The 19,315-nt window shown below is 44.7% G+C and overlaps 3 protein-coding genes across 4 annotated transcripts in view; all 3 read left to right on the top strand.

Moving 5' to 3' along the window:
* Positions 1–1,267: 1,267 nt before the first annotated feature.
* LOC108881962 (olfactory receptor 142-like) lies at positions 1,268–2,209 on the top strand. The gene has a single exon (XM_018674172.2). The coding sequence runs from the start codon at positions 1,268–1,270 to the stop codon at positions 2,207–2,209; it is 942 nt and encodes a 313-aa protein (XP_018529688.1).
* A 5,223-nt stretch (positions 2,210–7,432) lies between these two features.
* On the top strand, positions 7,433–8,403 carry LOC108881963 (olfactory receptor 51L1-like). Its single transcript, XM_018674173.2, has one exon. The coding sequence runs from the start codon at positions 7,456–7,458 to the stop codon at positions 8,401–8,403; it is 948 nt and encodes a 315-aa protein (XP_018529689.1). The 5' UTR covers positions 7,433–7,455.
* Positions 8,404–12,413: 4,010 nt separating this feature from the next.
* itgav (integrin, alpha V) overlaps positions 12,414–19,315 on the top strand; it is a 45,842-nt gene continuing 38,940 nt past the window's right edge. Inside the window, exons 1-2 of one of the 2 annotated variants that reach the window (XM_018674186.2) lie at positions 12,414–12,950; positions 15,953–16,080. In XM_018674186.2, the coding sequence (XP_018529702.1) occupies positions 12,784–12,950; positions 15,953–16,080 (295 nt within the window). In that variant the 5' untranslated portion in view covers positions 12,414–12,783. The remainder of the gene's footprint in view (positions 12,951–15,952; positions 16,081–19,315) is intronic. The other variant, XM_018674185.2, reaches the window with a different exon arrangement.

Raw genomic sequence — 19,315 nt, 5'->3', positions numbered from 1 at the left:
TTTGCTATTGCTACATAGCCAACAGTAGCATCAATAGCTGTTCACTTACCAAGAGCAACAGCCATTTTTCCATTTCCATGCAAAGTGGTATTATGAGACAGGGTGGACTGGGGCTGGCTAGTTAGCACGCTAACTTCAGTCAAAGAGAGGAAGTGATAGAAATAGAAGTAAAACAAGAGTTAACATTAGCACTGCTTTCCACTGCTGGACACCACTCTTGGTGAGGAAAAGAATGAAATTTGATCTTGTTAATTCTAACTTTGGCCATGTAGCAATAGCAAAAAAAATGTACATATAGCACCTTTAATGAAACTACATTTAGACTGCAGAGGTCTTCTTTACTACAGTCTCACCTTCTGGTTCAGACTCGTGTGTGGCAGGTGTATATTTTCACACTCAAAATCTTGCCTAGTTCATATCAGTTGAGCAGATAGAAAAGCAGGACTCACTTACCTCCCTTTGGACCCTGTTTGTTCACGTGGCTGCTCTCAGTTCAACACCACAACAGGATAAAAGTTGAGCTCAGCCTCAGTGTGGATGAGTCTGGGACAGGCTCCTGCATGATGCTAGAATCTCATCAGATATAAACTACTGCAGGGACTGTTTGAACTGTCTTTAATACATTTGCTTTATGGACACAGGACTGTGACAGTTGTATGTTTGATTGGCTGATATACACACTTGTTACTACAGTTATCATAGAACACAGGTGGATAATTTTCTTTAACTATGAAGGTTCCTTTATGTGATTTACTGTTGTATGAACTGTGGTACTGTAGCAGTGTAAGTGTGGCTGTTGAATTTTAAATGTCTGTCAGCTGTGATATCTCGTTCAGTTAATCAGAATTTTTAAATCGCAGGACAAGAGATGTGGAGCTTCTGTAACTTCTTCTCACTTCTTGTTGTGTGTTTTATGCTGTTTATGTGTTAAAATATTATATTTTATACACATTTGCCCCATTGTTCCAGCACATGCTGGAGCTGCTCTCTCTGCTGCTCTGTATCCTGAATACCAGAGTTATTTACTGTGTTTTCTCTGCTGCTTTTATGTTTGAGGAATATCTTGTTCAGTCACACTCAATGTTATTTCATATTATTTGTTAAAGATGTGGAGCTTGTGCAGGTTTGTTGTAGATTTTATGCTTTGTGTGTTTAAATAGGACATTTTATATACAACATTTTAATCCCACGCTTCAGTCTCTTTTTCCTCTTCCCTCTCCCTCCATCGCTCTCTCCTCTCTTCTTCCAGCTCCTCTGTTGCTCAGACATGAGGAGCAACAACAGCCTGAATCCTCTCTACTTTCAGTTCACGGTGTTTACAGACCAGGGGCCTCTCAGATATCTGTCCTTCTGTCTGTGTCTGGTAACATACATGATTATAATCTGTTCTAACGCCATCATTATTCTGTCAGTGTGTGTGGAGAAGTCTCTGCATCAGCCCATGTATATATTTATCTGCTGTCTGTCTGTGAACTCTCTGTACGGCTCAGCTGCCTTCTTCCCCAGGTTTCTGATGGACATACTGTCTGACACTCATTTCATCTCACGTCCGTTCTGTTTCATTCAGATCTATGTTATTCACACATATAAAGGACATGAGCTGACTATTCTGACTGTCATGGCCTATGACAGATTTGTTGCCATTTGCCAGCCTTTACACTATCACAGTAAAATGAGTTTTAGGACGGTGATACAGCTTCTGATTTTTGCTGTGCTCTACCCTGTGTTTATTTTCAGCTTCTTTTTCAGTCAGTCCAGCCATTTGCCTCTGTGTGATAATAAACTGCACAGACTTTTTTGTACCTTCTTATCTGTGATTCAGCTCTCATGTGTGGAAACAACTTTGAACAGTATAACAAGTCAGTTTATCGCTGTAGCAACCATCTTTATCCCCCTGACGTTTGTCCTGTACACCTACCTGCGCATTCTGCTCGTCTGCAGGAGGAGCTTGTCTGAGTTCAGAGGAAAGGCGTTACAGACCTGCCTCCCTCACATCGTCACGTTTGTGAACTTTTGCATCTCAATATTCTGTGATGTTCCACTGACTTTTTATAGGGCTAATGAAATTAGCACATTTGTTATTGTTGTTTTATCTCTGGAGTTTTTGATCATTCCCCCCCTTAATAACCCTCTGGTTTATGGCTTGAATCTGCCCCAGATCAGAGGAGTGATTTATAGACGTGTGAGGATACGCATAAGGAAAACATAAGGCCCGAATAGCAGTGAATGAAGCTCTGCAGCTTTGTTAGTCACACAGTGCTCTTTTTGAATATGCAGAGTCAAATGTATCTGTCGTCCGTTGTCTGTTTGCCAACACATCAGTTTGAAATGTGTGGATGTCTTTGAAAAAGCTGTGGAAGTCAGATTTTAAGGCTGAATTCCCAGTTCATCTGACCCACAGTCTGACATTCCTCTGTATATTCTTTGCTGTCTGAGAAATAAAAGTAATTATAAACTAAAGCACATACAGCTTTTGTTTTTTACTCAGCTTTTTACACTGTTTAAATAACATTTCATTTTTTCCGAATACACAGGGCAACATCATTGTTTTCCTTGAGAGCAACTAGCACTCCGATGTTAAAATCATGACCTGTTGCCAGGTTTTCTTTATGTCAGTTAGTTTATGTGATTGATTAACAACTTCATTTGTATAAGACAGACTATATACGCAGTAACAAACTGAACTGAATACTGATATTGCACAGTTTGAAATAATAAACCCTGACTGAAATAATATTGCACAGTCTGAGTGGTAGCAGTTGTAGGATTAAAGTGCAGTGTAGATTCTGTGTGTGTGTGTGTGTGTGTGTGTGTGTGTGTGGTTTACTAGGAGCAGTGCTGGTTGTAGAGTCTGACAGCAGCAGGAAGGACCTGCGATACCTCTCCTTCACACACTTTGGGTGAAGCAGCCTATCACTGTAGGAGCTGCTCAGTGCTGTCAGACTGTCTTGCATGGGGTGGAGCTCATTCTCCATCAGGGATGACAGCCTCGTTATGATCCAGTTGAGGCAGATGGCTGCCCAACCCTGAATCTGGTCGAGGTTTCTACCTCTTAAAAGGAAGTGTTCCCCGTCCACTGTCACAGAGTGCTGCTCATGGTGGGAACTGTTGGGTCTATAATAAAAAGAGTACGGCCTAGACCAGCCTAGAGTCTCGGCCAAGACATTGAAAACACTTGCTGAAGGGCAGCTCTCTGTCCGCACTGCCTCTGTGTTACCTTCAGACCAACATTATGCAATAACACAGGACTTACTGTAGGTGATGCTGTGTTTTAGTGGTGCAGATGTCTTAGGGTGGGGGGATTAAAAGTATCGGTGATGTGTACTTTAGACAGCCATGCTATGAATTACAAGAACTGATGATGTGGAAGCCTTGAGCTGAGGACATAATGACATCAAGTAATTCTGTAAGCAAATATGTTGTCTCTGTTCAGTCCAGTTTATTTCCATTTCATTCTTCCTGACTGCCAGAGACGGTCAGGTAATACCTGGACACCTATCACATGCATGCACTGTAAGTCGAGACCTCATAGCACTGAAGGAGACTGACAACCAGCAGTTACTTTTGTCTAGTTTCCCCTCCGTGAATCACCACCTTACCGTGGTGGAGGGGTTTGAGTGCCCCCTTGAATCTAGGAGCTATTTTGTCTGGGGCAACAGCCCCTGGTAGGGTCTCCCAAGGCAAACTGGTCCAGGGGGAGGGGCCAGACCCAGAGCAATTCCAAAACACTTGGATGGAACTGCATGTTCAAGTGTGGGCCACCTCACCCAGAAAAGGGAAACCCGGGCACCCTCCTGGATCCAGACCTGGGAGGGGAGCTTGCTGGTGAGCATCTGGTGGCCAGGCTTTCACCCATGGGGCCCAGCTGGATTCAGCTCCAAGTTACATGGAGCTGCTACCCCGTGGACCCACCACCTGTGGGGATAGGCATTGGGGTTGGGATACTCATGAGTCCTTGGCTGAGCACCGGCGTGTTGGAGTTTTCCCCTGTGAGCGAGAGGGTCGCCTCTCTGCATCTACATGTTGCGGGGGCTAAGACTCTGGCTGTGTCCCTTCTTGGAGTCTCTGGGTGGTGTCCTGGAAAGGGTGGTGGCAGGGAAATCCATAGTTCTGCGGGGGGACTTCAACTCTCATGTGGGCGACGATCGGGAAACATAGAGGGGTGTGATTGGGAGGAATGGCCTCCCCGATCTGAACCTAAGCGGTGCTTTGTTGTTGGACGTCTGTGCTAGTCATGGTTTGGCCATAACGAACAGCATATTCGAGCATAGAGTTGTTCAGAAGTGTACATGGTATCAGAGCACCTTAGGCCAAAGATCAATGATCGACTCTGTGGCTGTATCATTAGATTTGAGACATTGAGTCCAAGTGGGTCATGTTCAAAGCCTCCATTGCAGAAGGTTGTCGGGGCCAGTCGAGGCGGCAACCTAAGAACCTGCTAGTGGACACCAGCCGTGAGGGAAGCCGTCCAGCTGAAGAAGGCTTTTCAGGCTTGGTTAGCCCAGGGGTCTCCTGAAGCAGCAGACAGGTATGGGGAGGCCAAAAGGGCTGCAGCTTTGGCAGTCGTATAAGTAAAAACTTGGTTGTGGGAGAAGTTTGGGGAAGTCATGGAGAAGGACTTTTGGCTGGCCTCAAGGAGGTTCTGGTAAACCATCCGGCAGTTCAGGAGGGGAAAGTGGGCCCTATCTCAGGCTGTGTTCAGCTGCAGAAGGGAACTGCTGACCCAGACTAGGGATATCATTGAACGGTGGAAAGAGCACTTTGAGGAACTCCTGAACATGATCAATATGTCTTCTGTGGAGGAGACAGAGTCTGAAGACTCAGGGGAAGCCTTGACCATATTTCTGCCAGAGGTTGCAGAGGTAGTTAAGAAGGTGCCCAGAAGCAAGGTGCCAGGTGTGGACGAGATTTGCTCTAAGATGCTGAAGGCTCTGGACATTGTGGGGCTGTCTTGGTTGACATGCCTCTTCAGTGTTGGGAATGGCAGACCGAGGTGGTAGTTCCCAGTTTTAAAAAGGGGGTCCAGAGAGTGCTCCAATTATTGGGGTGTTACTCTACTCAGCCTCCCTGGGAAAGTTTACTCCAGGGTGCTGGAAAGGAAGGTCCAACTAATTGTCGAACCTTAGATTAAAGACAAACAATGCAGATTTTGTCCAGGCTGTGGAACAGCAGACCAGCTTTTCACTCTGTGTAGTGTGTAGTGTAGACTTGAAAAAGGCTTATGACCATGTTCCCCGAAGGATCCTGTCGGGGGTACTGAGGGAGTATGGGGTACCGGGCCTGCTGATACGAGCCATCCAGTCCTGGTACAACCAGAGTGAGAGCTGTGTTCGCATTCTTGGCACAAAGTCAAACATGTTTCCAGTGGGTGTTGGTCTCCGCCAAGGTTGTCCCTTGTTCCCGATCCTGTTTGTGGTATTCATAGACAGGATCTCAAGGCGTAGTCAAGGTGAGGAGTGTGTCAGGATTGCGTGGCTATTTTTTGCAGATGGTGTGGTTTTGTTGGCCTCATCAGACCGTGACCTTCAGCATGCGCTGGGGCAGTTTGCAGCCAAGAGTGACCTCCAAGTCCGAAACCACGGTTCTCAGCCACAAAACAGTGGATTGTTCCCTCTGGGTGGGGGGAGAGTTACTGCCTCAAGCGAAGGAGTTTAAGAATCTCAGGGTCTTGTTCACGAGTGAGGGGAGGATGGAGTGTGAGATTGACAGGCAGATTGGTGCAGCAGCAGCAGTGATATGGTCGCTGTACTGGACTGTTGTTGTGAAGAGGGAGCTGAGCCGGAAGACAAAGCTCTCAATTTATGATCTACGTTCCATGAGAAAGAACGAGATTGCAAATACAGGTGGCTGAGATGAGTTTCCTCCAGAGGATGTCTGGGCTGAGCCTTAGAGAAAAGGTAAGGAGTGTGGACATACGGAGGGAGCTTGGAGTAGAACTAAGTCAGCAAAGGCCTGATTATCTGATGGTTGTAAAGATGATCTTGTCAGATTCTCCTGTGGTGTGAGGTGTGTTCAGAGTGATTTTACCCTCCCTGATCCAGCTCAGTCTCATGAAACGAAAAAAGGTGGAGGAGGACCCTATAAAAAGCCCCTAAAATTAGGGAATCGTTAATGAAATATTCCTAAAAAAAACAATTATGGAGCTGGGAACTTGTTCTTTGTTCCACCCACTCCTGGGACCTGTGAGCCTTCACTGTCAACTGTGGGAGAGATAAACAAAAAATTGCATTTTTTGAGAGGGGGAAAAATGACCAGCTTACTATAACAATGTTTTGACCATATGAACTCCCTTGGAAATTACCACTAAGTGATATTTATTCATAACTATTACACTAAATAAGGATTACATGCAAATTCCAGGACCACTCTAACTTACCTTATGCCTTACATACGGTCGGTACAGGCAGGGTAGTAGTGGCGAGGACACACCGGCTGACGTGACACCTGTGTCGTGTCTTCCGGTCCGAGCCTGTGGGGCAGTCAGCACACCTCACTAAGGGACCTCTGCTTAGATCTCCCATCATGTTACCTAACGTTATATTGTAGCTAGCCAAGGTTAGCTGTTGAAAGTTATGTTGATATCATACAACTTCACCTGTAGCTAGCTAGATAACTTAGCTCTCGCATCAAAGAAGAAATCTGCATAGCTAACAATTGTCAATGTGAAAGAAACTTAGCCATGTTTTACTCACTTGGCATGCCAGAGTCACCAAGCCTCTGACAGGATGATAGCTGTGCATGATAAGTGCCAATAAACATGGCAACCTGAACTTGTTACCCTTGGTTTAATACACAAACACTAACGTTGGGTAAAATCCACCTGAAAAATATTTTACTCTCAATCACTAATATTGGCTGAAAATCACCCGACGTTACTGTTGCAGGGTTACTCTAAAGTCTGGTTTGACAGCACAAGATTTGCAGTTTCGAGAGTCCAGGCTCTGGTTGTTGGTGGCGAATCTGTTAGTGTGTGGTGTGGCTGTGTTGGTCTGCATACGGCATACAGCCATAATGCCCCTAGCAACTCCCATGGAGGGACTGTCACAGCTCCAGTCTGTGTGTGTGTGTGTGTGTGTGTGTGTGTGTGTGTGCGCCCATCGACCCATCAACCATAAGAGCCCAGGCTCTTCATCCACTCATTTGCCCCATTGTTCCAGCACATGCTGGAGCTGCTCTCTCTGCTGCTCTGTATCCTGAATACCAGAGTTATTTACTGTGTTTTCTCTGCTGCTTTTATGTTTGAGGAATATCTTGTTCAGTCACACTCAATGTTATTTCATATTATTTGTTAAAGATGTGGAGCTTGTGCAGGTTTGTTGTAGATTTTATGCTTTGTGTGTTTAAATAGGACATTTTATATACAACATTTTAATCCCACGCTTCAGTCTCTTTTTCCTCTTCCCTCTCCCTCCATCGCTCTCTCCTCTCTTCTTCCAGCTCCTCTGTTGCTCAGACATGAGGAGCAACAACAGCCTGAATCCTCTCTACTTTCAGTTCACAGTGTTTACAGACCAGGGGCCTCTCAGATATCTGTCCTTCTGTCTGTGTCTGGTAACATACATGATTATAATCTGTTCTAACGCCGTCATTATTCTGTCAGTGTGTGTGGAGAAGTCTCTGCATCAGCCCATGTATATATTTATCTGCTGTCTGTCTGTGAACTCTCTGTACGGCTCAGCTGCCTTCTTCCCCAGGTTTCTGATGGACATACTGTCTGACACTCATTTCATCTCACGTCCGTTCTGTTTCATTCAGATCTATGTTATTTACACCTATTTAACATTTGAGCTGACTATTCTGACTGTCATGGCCTATGACAGATTTGTTGCCATTTGCCAGCCTTTACACTATCACAGTAAAATGAGTTTTAGGACGGTGATACAGCTTCTGATTTTTGCTGTGCTCTACCCTGTGTTTGCATTAGGCCTCTGTCTCTATCTGGCTGTTCGACTGCCTCTGTGTGGAAATAAAGTGCACAGGGTTTTCTGCTCTAACTGGTCTGTGGTTCGGCTTTCCTGTGTGGACACGACTGCAAACAGCATAATAGGTCGTATCCTCGCTGTAGCAACCATCTTTATCCCCCTGACGTTTGTCCTGTACACCTACCTGCGCATTCTGCTCGTCTGCAGGAGGAGCTCGTCTGAGTTCAGAGGAAAGGCGTTACAGACCTGCCTCCCTCACATCGTCACGTTTGTGACCTTTTGTTTCTCTGTCCTCTGTGAACTGTCACTGAGTCGTTTGGAGGTCGATGAAGTCGATCCGTTTGTCATTGTCGTCTTATGCTTGGAGTTTCTGATCATTCCTCCCCTCAACAACCCTCTGGTTTACGGCCTGATTCTGCCTCAGATCAGAGAAGTGATTTATAGATGTTTGAAAATTTACAGAAAGATTCCTGCTGTGTAACATGCACCACAGTTAGTGGAGTGACATTCATATAATGTGCCTCTAGAACATGTTGATCTGTATGAATATACACATTAAAGTACACTCTATTGTACTCTACATTATTAGTTATTTAAAGTGATCTAAAGGCCTCATCATGTGTCTGTGTATTAGGAGTTTTATTACTTTAGCTGAATCTGTGTGGACATGGTGCGTAATAAGTCATCACTGACTGAAACACAGGAAACAGTGGATTAATCCAGCTAGGACTAATGGTTAGAATGTAATGACGATGCCATGTTTAGTGTTGTGTCTATTGTGGTTTTTAGTTTAGGATCTTTGGTCCCTGCACGCTTTAAAAGGGGTCCAACTAGACCCAGGTTTTACCCCAGAACAGGTTCATCCAGCCATGACTGTGGACCATGGATGGATTACTGAACAGGCACAGGCCCTGGAGCCCAGTGGGTCCTCCAAACAAATCCAGTCCAATATTTGTTTTGGTCGTTTTCTTCCTTCATGTCACTTCTGCACAGCGACAGTAACGCTTCATTAACGTACAGTAGAACTAGTAAAGCAGTTACAAACACAGAACACGCCTGCTTTGAGAAAACAGACCCTGTATTTCAGGTTTCACTGATGGTCCCTCTAATATTCTGTGTGGAGTGCTGTAGTTTGATCTGATGAGGCATCTCCAATGTGAACTAAACACCTTTAAACTATAACATCTGTGCACTGCATTTGTATCTGTCCATTGCAGAGTTTTTAAACACCATACTTTAAACAGGAGGTGGTGTCTCTGCTGTGCACTGTGCTCAGTTCAGCAGCACAGTTCTGCTTCACCAGGGTCTAATGGTGGAGGTGTTGTATATTGTGAAGGTTTGTGGTTTGGGACTTTATAAATAAAACTGACTTAACTTGAATGTCACTGAGAGAGATGCAGAGCGGCAACCATTTCTCTCAGTCTGGGGTTCAAGAAGGAACAAGAACCTTTAATACTGAAACACTTTGTTCTAGTGAGACAAAAAAAAAGGAAAAGCCATTTGAATGGAATGGGACAGATGACACTTAACACTTTAAAAGGTGAACATTTACACAGTAACTCACCTTTACTGAGATACCTGTCTGAGTTAAACACTGAGCCCCTTTTACACCGGCATCATGGACTGGTTCCAGATTCCAGGCTTTACATATCCAGACCGCCTCAGTGAACCTGTCACAGTGCAGTTTGTTTGAATGCCTCCAGGGGGCACCACAGCTCCCCGTAAAGGTCAGACGGTGGCAGACGTGAACTTTCTCTGCCAGTTTCACTCTGGAGGAAAAAACCCTGTTACTGTGACGTCAGATTTCTCCCACTTCCTGAATGAATGTGGACTGATCTTATATTCTGTGGTTATTTCTTCATTCAGTTCAATCTGTCCCACGTTGTGCAGAAACAACTGTGTCGAGGTAAACTGTGGCATCAGGACCAAGCAATAAAACACTTACCTTCACATCTGCTTGTTATGTTGCACATTTATTTGGAGGCAGCCAAGAATTTACACACACACACACACACACACACACACACACACTCAGAGCTGCTTTACACAACATGGAAACCAGGCTTACGTGTATCTGTGCTCTACATGGTACATAATCTGCAGAGCTGTGCCTCACAAAATGTCTGTTACGCCATCACTCTGTCTTACACAAATACACAAGAATGCTCACTTTTCCCCTGCAGCACGCACACACACACACACACACACACACACACACACACAGCTTATTCATGGCGTTTGAACCAGGCTTACATGTCTATCTTGCTGTGTTACAGCCTCTATATATCTATGTCTCATTTTATGCATTACACTACCACACACACACGTCTGTTCTTCTATACTTATGAGGACCCTCATTGACATAATGCAGTCCCTGGTTCTAACCTGAAGTCTGAGCCCTCAAACTGTTCTTTGAAGGTTTGTCTCAAAGTGAGGTCAGGCTGAAAATATCCCTCCCTCCTGAGGGTCCAAAACTTAAATTGGTCCTCACAAAGATAGATGTACCAGTACACACACACACACACACATAACCCCCCCACCCCCCGTGAATCCCATGGGAGTTCTGCCACACATTCTTTAGTGCACACTTCATTGTAGCAGTGATTCAGAGCAGCTCATTGCCAAATAAGACGAAAACCACTCAGCTCACTCTGGACCTGAATCAGAGCTTTCTGCTGCACACTGACGTGACTGCTGCAGCGTTTACAGGCTGCTGCTCTGTGAGTGCTGGACGCTTCGTCAAACATGGTTATTTGTGTGAGACAACACAACACTACATATGAACTGTTGTATGATGATCTCTGCCTAAACCAGAACTGTGTGTACTGTAAAACCTTATTAAAAAATATGACTGGAACAACTTCAGACTTGAACTTGGGACTTGACTTTGCTCTTACCTGTAATGACTTGACTCGGGGTGTGCCTGTCTTGAACTTGTTTGTATTAACGTCAGTGTGGTGTAAATCATTAATAAGTCATGTCTTGGCTTAGGACTCGACGTGTGGCTCACGGGACCCCTATGTCTTAATTTGGGACTCGACATGGGTTTAACTTGGTCTGGCATGTCTTGACTTGGGACCTGGCTTCATAGTATTGTAAGAATTGGACTTGATTTTGTACTTGCAGACCTGCCAATTTGACCAAAGACTAGGTTTCCTGACTTGAGACCTGTGGGACATGCTAGTCCTAACTCTGGACATAACTGGACTTGACTTGGGGTTGATTTGACTTGACTGTCTTAACTTGAGACTGGTTTTGTGCCTTTTCTTAACTCTGAACATCTTTGTATTAACTTGGGGCTTCCTGTTGGACTCGAGAACTGACTGGTACATCCTCTGCTAAAATGTTTACCCCCACCATCAATCCATCGAGTCCTCACTCGACTAGCTGAGTGGTCATCTAGTCCATAAACGGACAAACTGGATTAAGTTGTGGTCAGAAGCCTGGATGGTCCCTGTAGACCTCATCACTAACTCAGCGTGTTGACTCAGCGGTGACAGCATCAATGAGTCTCCTGGTAGTAACATAATCTGATAACGTCTCTGATTCTTGCTTGATCCTCTTGTTTAATTATTTACCTGGATCTGGACACGGATCTGTGGTGAGCTCCATGTCTGCCCCCCCCCCCCTAGATAATATTTCCCTTGAACTGGCGACGCCTGCCAGTCTTGCAGGAGTGTGTTCCCTCTGATGAGGCGGAATGAACTTCCTGTTGTGTCAGGAGTCGCTGCATCAAGTTTAAACGCAGACAGACCCGGAAATACGGAAAAGCGACTCAACCTTCAGAATAAAAGCCTGGTAGGAGCTGTCTGTTGAAATCTGGTTATTAATCAGTTGATTGGTAAACATTCAGAGGTGTTTGGTAAATGTTGTAGTGAGAAACTAAATGGCCTCGTGGAGTGCACACAGTATAGTGGTAGTTTCATTCTTGTTAATGTGTTTTATTAATGCTAAATAACTTCCTCCTTCTCCTGAAAGTCCTGCTCACACTGTGTCACAGGAAAGTCCAATCTCATTGTAAACACACTATAACATCTGTACATTTGTAATCATAGTGTAAACTCCGCCCTCTTTGCTAAAACCAACACATAGCTCCAGTTTGTAACGGCAGACTAGAAGTAATCATCTTTGAAAAGCTTGTAGTTACTCTCGTCTGTTTCCAAACGAAAAAAAAAAAAGCTCCATCTGTTGCACAGTAACTAGAACCTAAAATGTACTCGATTACTTCAGCCCTGGCAGCTCGGGCAGTTTACACTGTGGTTACTCTGCAGGCTGGTTCAGTTGCTTTGGACTCAGTAAACTTACATTTGACTAGTTTTTGGAGGAAAAGGTTCATAAAGAACTGGTAAAGAAATTAGCTTCCATATCAAACAAAGAGACTTCTAAATAGATAAAAAGGTGGAAAAGCTCAGGTCTCCATTGAAACCATGAACAAAGCTGCAGTGTTTTATTTTGAAAGGGGCGACCGAGATGTGGGTTTTGTTGTCCTGACTTGACTCCAGCTGGTCGGGACAAACCCGCAGTGACACACTTCCACACAAATACACATACATACATTCGTACAGCCGCGGCCTCTCCCCGGGCTTGTTCCCGTGTTTCCCCAGCTTATATCGGCTCAAACAGGCTATCGAACCGCTGCCCAGAACCGGACCGGGTCCAGGAGCTCTGCCGCCCTTGCGCTTGGTCTCTGAAAACCAGAAATGCGGTTTGTTTAACACTTACATGACGGCTTGTTCTCCCGCTGGACTGATATTTTAAAGCCGTTTAAAGTGCCTCCGCTGGGGGATACAAACCACAGGACGTTAACGGAGTAACGGGCATCATCTTCGTCGGTGTTTCCCTCGGTGTTTCGGCGGCAGCCATGGCAGGAGGACGCTCAGCTCTCGGTCTGCTCGTCCTGCTCTGTGCTCACTTCCCCCGCTGCGGCTCCTTCAACCTGGACGTAGACAAACCCTCCGTGTACTCCGGCCCGGAGGGAAGCTACTTCGGCTTCTCCGTGGACTTCTTCAAGCCGCCGGGCAACCAAAAGTAAGATCAGAGCAGATAGTGATGGTGATGATGATGATGATGGGCACGTACAGTCTGTGTCTGAACTCGTCTGGCAACAATGTTTCTGTCCCCGAAGGCAACATTTTTACCGTTTCTTCCTTAATACAAGGCTCCCTTCCTTAGTCAGAACCAGCGCTGGAAAGTAACTAAGTACATTTACTCAGGTATTTGTACTTGTTGAATACCTCCACACTTTGACTCGCCATTTCCCTCTAAATCCAAATTAGCAAATATCTCACAAGAAGCAACGATTAGATAAAAGTCTACAGCTAACAATAAAAGTTTGTGCAGCAGACCTTCCTTCACATTTATCTGGTGACCCTTTAGAGGGGCCCAGCCCCTAGGTTGGGAACCATTAACCATTCACCTCGAGCAGCTACAGCAGTAAAGACTCAACTATTTTTATAATTACGCAACGCGAAAGTGTAGATTATGGGTCCAGTCTTACACCCAACACAAGAGGGCGCCAAGTGCGATGCATATGTAGCTTGTCAATGAAATTAAACTGATGTACAGCTAAATTCTTCATTATTAAGTGCAGATTTTAAAGGTAGTATGTGTGTAAGTTTTTGCTATCACTAAATAGCCAACGTTAGCATTAACAGTTGTTTATCTATCAGACTAGTAAATGCTTAATTGAGCTGCATGACAGCTGCTAGCAAAGACACCAAGGTCAGCAGCACCTGTAATTTGTTGCTTTCACCACCGTCAGTCGAGGCTGAAATGGGTCATGTGATCGGAGCGTGATAAATCAGGGAATGATTTGTTATGACTGATAAGAACCCATCAGGACGTGAATGTGAGCGTCTGCATCTTTGTTTCTGTCCGGCCAGATCGACTAAAACACAATTTAGTTACACAATTTAAACGTTTTCAAATGGCGTTTCTCAAAGTCTCGTTTTTAGAGGCTTGAAAACTCTGGAGACGTGGTGACTTTTAAAGCCAACATGTATCAGTGTGGATGTAGCCCTAGTTTCAAACGTCGACACAGTTGTCATTTTCCTGTCCAGTGCCCACATGGTTTAAATAGCGGGCAATCAGCTCAGGAAGAGAGAGAACGTCTGCCATTGGATGATATATGCGAGACTTCCTCGTACCCACTAATTTGTCATGTTGGTGTCTGCACATGAGCTCTCCTGTTGTCCTCCTCTTATACTTGCACGGATGCTGCCATTTTGATTTGATCTGATTTGAATATGTAGACAGTGATCTGCTGTGCATGTGTATGGACACGTATCCCAAGTGGTGTATAATGACAACAACTAGGCGCCCGTACATGCCCACTAGTGAGTATAGGCAAGGCTTTACTCTCCTGAGACCGAACATCAGCCTGACATAGACTCTCTTCCCTCTCTTCGTCGGTCAGTCGTTAGGTCCGACTGCTCTGGCTGTCGGTACAGACGACTCGAGGGCAGAGATGATCCGAGGTCTGTGCTTAATCCAATCCCTGAGCCTCCCCCTCTCCCAGATGACCTGATGCTCAGTGGAAGGTTGTTCCAGGGCTGAGGAGCCAGTTTTGCAAAGGCTCCCATCACCCTTTATTTTCAAGCCGGACTCTGGAGTAGTTAGCAGACCCAGACTAGCAGGGCTGAGGGGCCTGCTGGGAGAGGAGGGTGTGAGGAGTTTTGTATGTGATTAAAATGGATGGATTCTAAAAGAGACCGGTACTGACAAACATTAGAGGAAAAGTGTTTTGTTGATGTTTGAAAAGCATCAGTTTTGGTGGTTTTGTGGTTTCCAGTAAAATCCACTGTCAGATCACAGGAAGTAAGTCCATGTTGAAACATCTCTCTCTGATGAGCTGTTGATTTCCTGTTGTTGTAATCTCATTCCACAATCTGAAAACCAGACACAGTAAATCAATAAAACGGACTCAGTGTCCTATAAACAGCCCAGCGTCTAAGAGCTGAGGCCCTGTGAAGCATAAACAGTTAACTTTTTCTTTTTTTCCCTGTGGAGTGTAATCCTCTGAACGGCCCTTTTGCTTTCCAGCCAAGTTGGGAAGATAAATCCTGTTTCACTGTGTGAGTAAACTGAGCTGCAGTGAACAAAGACTTGCTCTGTTACTTACAGCTCTGTGGTGAACGCAGATACAAAGCTGTCAACTTACAACATCACTGCGTTTTTATATACAGAGCTCAACTTGGGCTGTTGGTACGAGAGCTACAGATGGAGGACGAGCACAGAAACAACAGGAACAGCATAGAAGTGTAGCAACTGATTGTCTTTCAGTTGACTAATCAATTTATTGACCAATAGTTTCAGCTGACACAGTCACCCTGGTGCACACAAACAGACAGAGCTGTGGGTCAGCGCTCTTCTTTAAAGAGGCGCGTCACCAGTTTTCCTTCTGAAGATCAGTCTACCGGACATGATTATCACAACGATCAGTCGATTGATAAATGTTCTAGTGTCAAATATTTGCTGTTTACAGCTTCTCTGATGAGTGTTTACAGCTTTTCTTTGGAAGGTCTAATCAAGTTGCATTATGGGAAGTGTAGTATCCAGTGGTTTTGGCCCATATCCTCCCCCAGAGGTTTGTTTATGTGTCAGTATGAACACATACAGCTGCAGACGTTCACACAAGAAAACAAGATGGTGAACTCATGACAGTGAGTGGAAAAGTCAAAAACTGAAATGTTGTGACGGAGAACAGGGACTTCATGACACTGATGAGGAGATGCATCGTCAGCTCTCAGCCGCGTGTGGTGATAAATGTTGGACAGACGATAATGAAATCCACATCACATGGAGCCGAGGCCGAGGCATGACTCAGGAGTTAAAGTCAGGATATCTCTGCAGCATCAGTCAGATACATGGAAGAGTGATACTCTGATCAGAGACACTGATGAAGCCTTCTCTGTTCTTATGTGACAGGAACTGTAACTCAGCTGTCAGAGCCAAGATGGAGGTTTGTGGTGAAGTGTGCCTTTGAAGGTTAATGTCATCTAATGACCCCCTCTCCTCTCCCCCCTCCTCAGGTCAGACGTCCTGATAGGAGCTCCTCGGGCCAACACCTCCTCCTCCAGCAGTGTTGTGGAGAGGGGAGCGGTGTACAGTTGTCCCTGGAGGAGTTCATCCTGTCAGCAGCTGCAGTTTGACAACTCAGGTACCAAATACTGATCTGTCTCCTCCTCACAGACCAGGTCTGATCTCAGTCGCCTTAGAAACCCTGAGACTGAGGCCTCAATAAACCCATTAACCCTCCACACCTCCTCCTCCTCCCTCCTCTCTGTAACAGAAATCATATAAATCAGACATGTGTGAATTAACTCACATACAGAACGGAATATTCATAGCTGATATGAAAACCATTTTTATCTCACAGGTTCCTGTTTGTGGCTGCACAGAGGAAATACTGTAACACAAATTATTTTAAACAGTATAAAGAGCCTGGTTCTCTGCCCAAACTCAGCAAGGCAGCTTTATATCAGCAACAAGGTACCGAGTGCTGCACATAGGATATATAAGGTATCAAGACAAAATGGAAAATATAAGTATAACATTTGAAATAAAAAGAGGTGAATGGAAAATAAAAATGAGAAATTGAAGAAGTAGGTTGTATGTTAGAAGAACTCTTAAATCCTCTGCCGTGAATTCTCCACAACCTGAAATATTCAGGAGGAAATAAGCAACAGTAAAAGCTGAAGTTTGAAAGAAGCATCCTCAGTTTCTATCTATGTCATCAGATATGACGTCTTCAGTGTGACTGGTGCTCGCTCTCTGTGACAAGCTGAACCTTTCTTCATTTGATCGACGTGATGAAAAGTTAAATGTAGCTTTTGTGTCGACAGAAACAGGACAAATACCGAGTGTTTGGTTAACACCTTTATTATTTTAGTTCACACTCAGCCTGTATGGTTCCTGTTCCTGAGTATTTTTGCTGAGCAGCTGTGGTCACCACCCCCCACAGTGAGAAGTACATTGTATTTCCTGTGGCTTGTTGTTGTTGCCAGTTGAAGTCAGTGCAATCAGCAGTAACTTAATCCAGCTGTGATCCAGGTGTAGGACAGTCAGGCTGATATGAGTCAGATTAAATTACAGACTGGATTACAGGCTGCATCGCTTCTGTCAGTCCCTCAGTGTGTGTGTGAAGGAAGTTTAATAAAACGAGTATATACAGAATAATAACTGAATGTGAACACACTGAGTGGCCTCTCAGAATGATCCACAGACTGAAGAGCTGCTTCAGAGGAGCAGCTGAGAAGTAGTAAGACCACAGGGTGACACCTTTTCATTTCTAATAACAGACCCTCAGCTTTCTCAGTTTGCAGTAACAGTGTAGTACTGACGGGATAATGAAGGCTGAGCTCAGCCTGCTGCTGTTACCTCATGTCAGGACACATTCAGGAATGTGTTGTGAGGCAGGAAGTGTGCAGACTCGTCTGTTGACGAGCTCCTACCCTTCATTTACTCTTTGTCGTGGCTTCGTGTGTCCGACACAACCGATCGAACCTCGTTCATCGATCTCACCTTCTCAACAAAACTGTAGCTCCAGCTGTTATATTTGCTGGATATTTGAAGCAATGAAGAAATGCTTCAGATTTTAAATTGACGTTTCAGGATGAGAGGAGCTAGAGAACCAACGACATGTTTTATTTTTGTCTGGAAAAATGTTATTTCCTGATGTTTCCCAACTGACAGTTGAGTGTGTTTCCTGTGATAAGACACAACAGTTTCCTAATGAAGCTAATGAACAGGGAATGTCTGATAACAACTGACAACACAGTTAACTGAGGCTGTCAGACAGCCTGTGTAATACCCTGACACAGGTCACATGGTCATGGAAAGTTTAGGTAAAGTAAGGCCGTAAAGTTGAAGCAGTGTCCTGGAGGTGTAGTGTTTTAGATGCATGTGATACGACCACAACATCCACCCAGTGAGTCCAGCTGTGGACGTCTGAGTCTTCTCTCTCATCTGCCATGTTTCCTGTCGAATGAAAGCAAAACTTATTTTTAAATTAAAGTGGAGCTCCCAGAGTTGGTACAGATCCACGATCAGACACTGAGAATATCTGAGGCAGGTTTGTGTTAAAATACATCTGGTTCTTTGATTAAAAGGTCAGAGGTTAAAAACTGAGGTGTTTCAGCAGGAAGAACCCAAACATGGTGCTGATGATCAGGACTGCTAATCTGAACGATTTATTGTGTTTTTAACTGATGGTCATTGACAGTCATACTCAGTCATACAAGTCAAAGCGACTGAAGCTCGTGGTGAGGACAATGGCAGGTCATAGACGTCGACTCAAAATGTCCGAAAGTCAGACCAAAGTAAATGAGTGTTTTTAAGGTGCGCTGCCTGCAGACAGCAGCAATGGAGAGTTAAAGTAAGTTCAAATCATATCGCCAATTTAAAATCTGTCAGAAAAATCACAATTAGATGTTTTTCCAAAGTCGCTCAGCCGTACCGCTAACGGCTGCAGAAGCTACAGAAAACGTTACACTCTGCAGTTTGGGATGAAATGACTGGTGTCTTGTTCCTGACTACAACGATGAAGTGTTTTATATTTACTGCCGCTCTGACTCACACCAGCTTCTCTCCATAGCTGAGGCTCATGGGTACTGTAGTCTTCAGAGCTGTCTGTCAGGCTGAGAGAAAATGGTAACATAAACCTGTGTGAGTTACATTATCTGGCACAGCGGAGGAAGTAAAACGAGACTGAGGGTGAGGAAGAATACTGATCACAGTGATGTCCTCTGTCTGTTACTGTCTGAGACTGGGACACTTCATTCTGTCTTGTTGTTTCCATCAGAAGAATACACCCAGCGGCAGCTTTATGACCCTGCTGCAAACAGCAGCCGCCCCACTGCTTTATCAGTCAGTCTGGGTGTGGACAGTATTGCCTCACGATTACGATTTATCTCAGATAATGAGCTGGTGGCTGCACACTGTATGAACGGTGTTATTTCAACACACGTCTGATCCTCTAATGAAACACTGCAGCCTCAGAGTTTCACATCACAACCAGCCTCTTTATATGATTCACTCTCTGCTGCCGTGGGTGTCACTGTTCAGAAACCTGATGGCTTCGTTTACACTGACTGAGTCTTGTGTCTTTTACAAAAAAAGTTTTTGTAAAGAAAAGGGAAACTCACCAGGTGGAAACCCAGATTAATGTGATGTGATGTAACTACAGTTTTCAGCTCGGGGGGGAAAGACCAATGAAGATGATGATAACTGTAACTTTTAAATCATGTGCAAACTGGTTCAGACTCAGAAACCACACTCTCCCCTCTGCCTGCAGCCAGCTGCTCATTTCTGTGCTGCTTCAGTTTGTCAATAAAAAGGCAGAAGAAACTGCAGGAGACAAATCTCAGAGACATGTTTGTAGCACAAAAGAAGGA

This window comes from Lates calcarifer, linkage group LG1, assembly GCF_001640805.2.
Source record: "Lates calcarifer isolate ASB-BC8 linkage group LG1, TLL_Latcal_v3, whole genome shotgun sequence".
NCBI lineage: Eukaryota > Metazoa > Chordata > Actinopteri > Centropomidae > Lates > Lates calcarifer.
Note: the sequence above shows the minus strand (reverse complement) of the source record. Positions and strands in the feature narration are given on the sequence as shown.

Coding starts and splice junctions, on each gene's coding strand:
- LOC108881963 (XM_018674173.2), top strand. CDS start 7,456: ATGAGGAGCAACAACAGCCTGAATCCTCTCTACTTTCAGTTCACAGTG.
- LOC108881962 (XM_018674172.2), top strand. CDS start 1,268: ATGAGGAGCAACAACAGCCTGAATCCTCTCTACTTTCAGTTCACGGTG.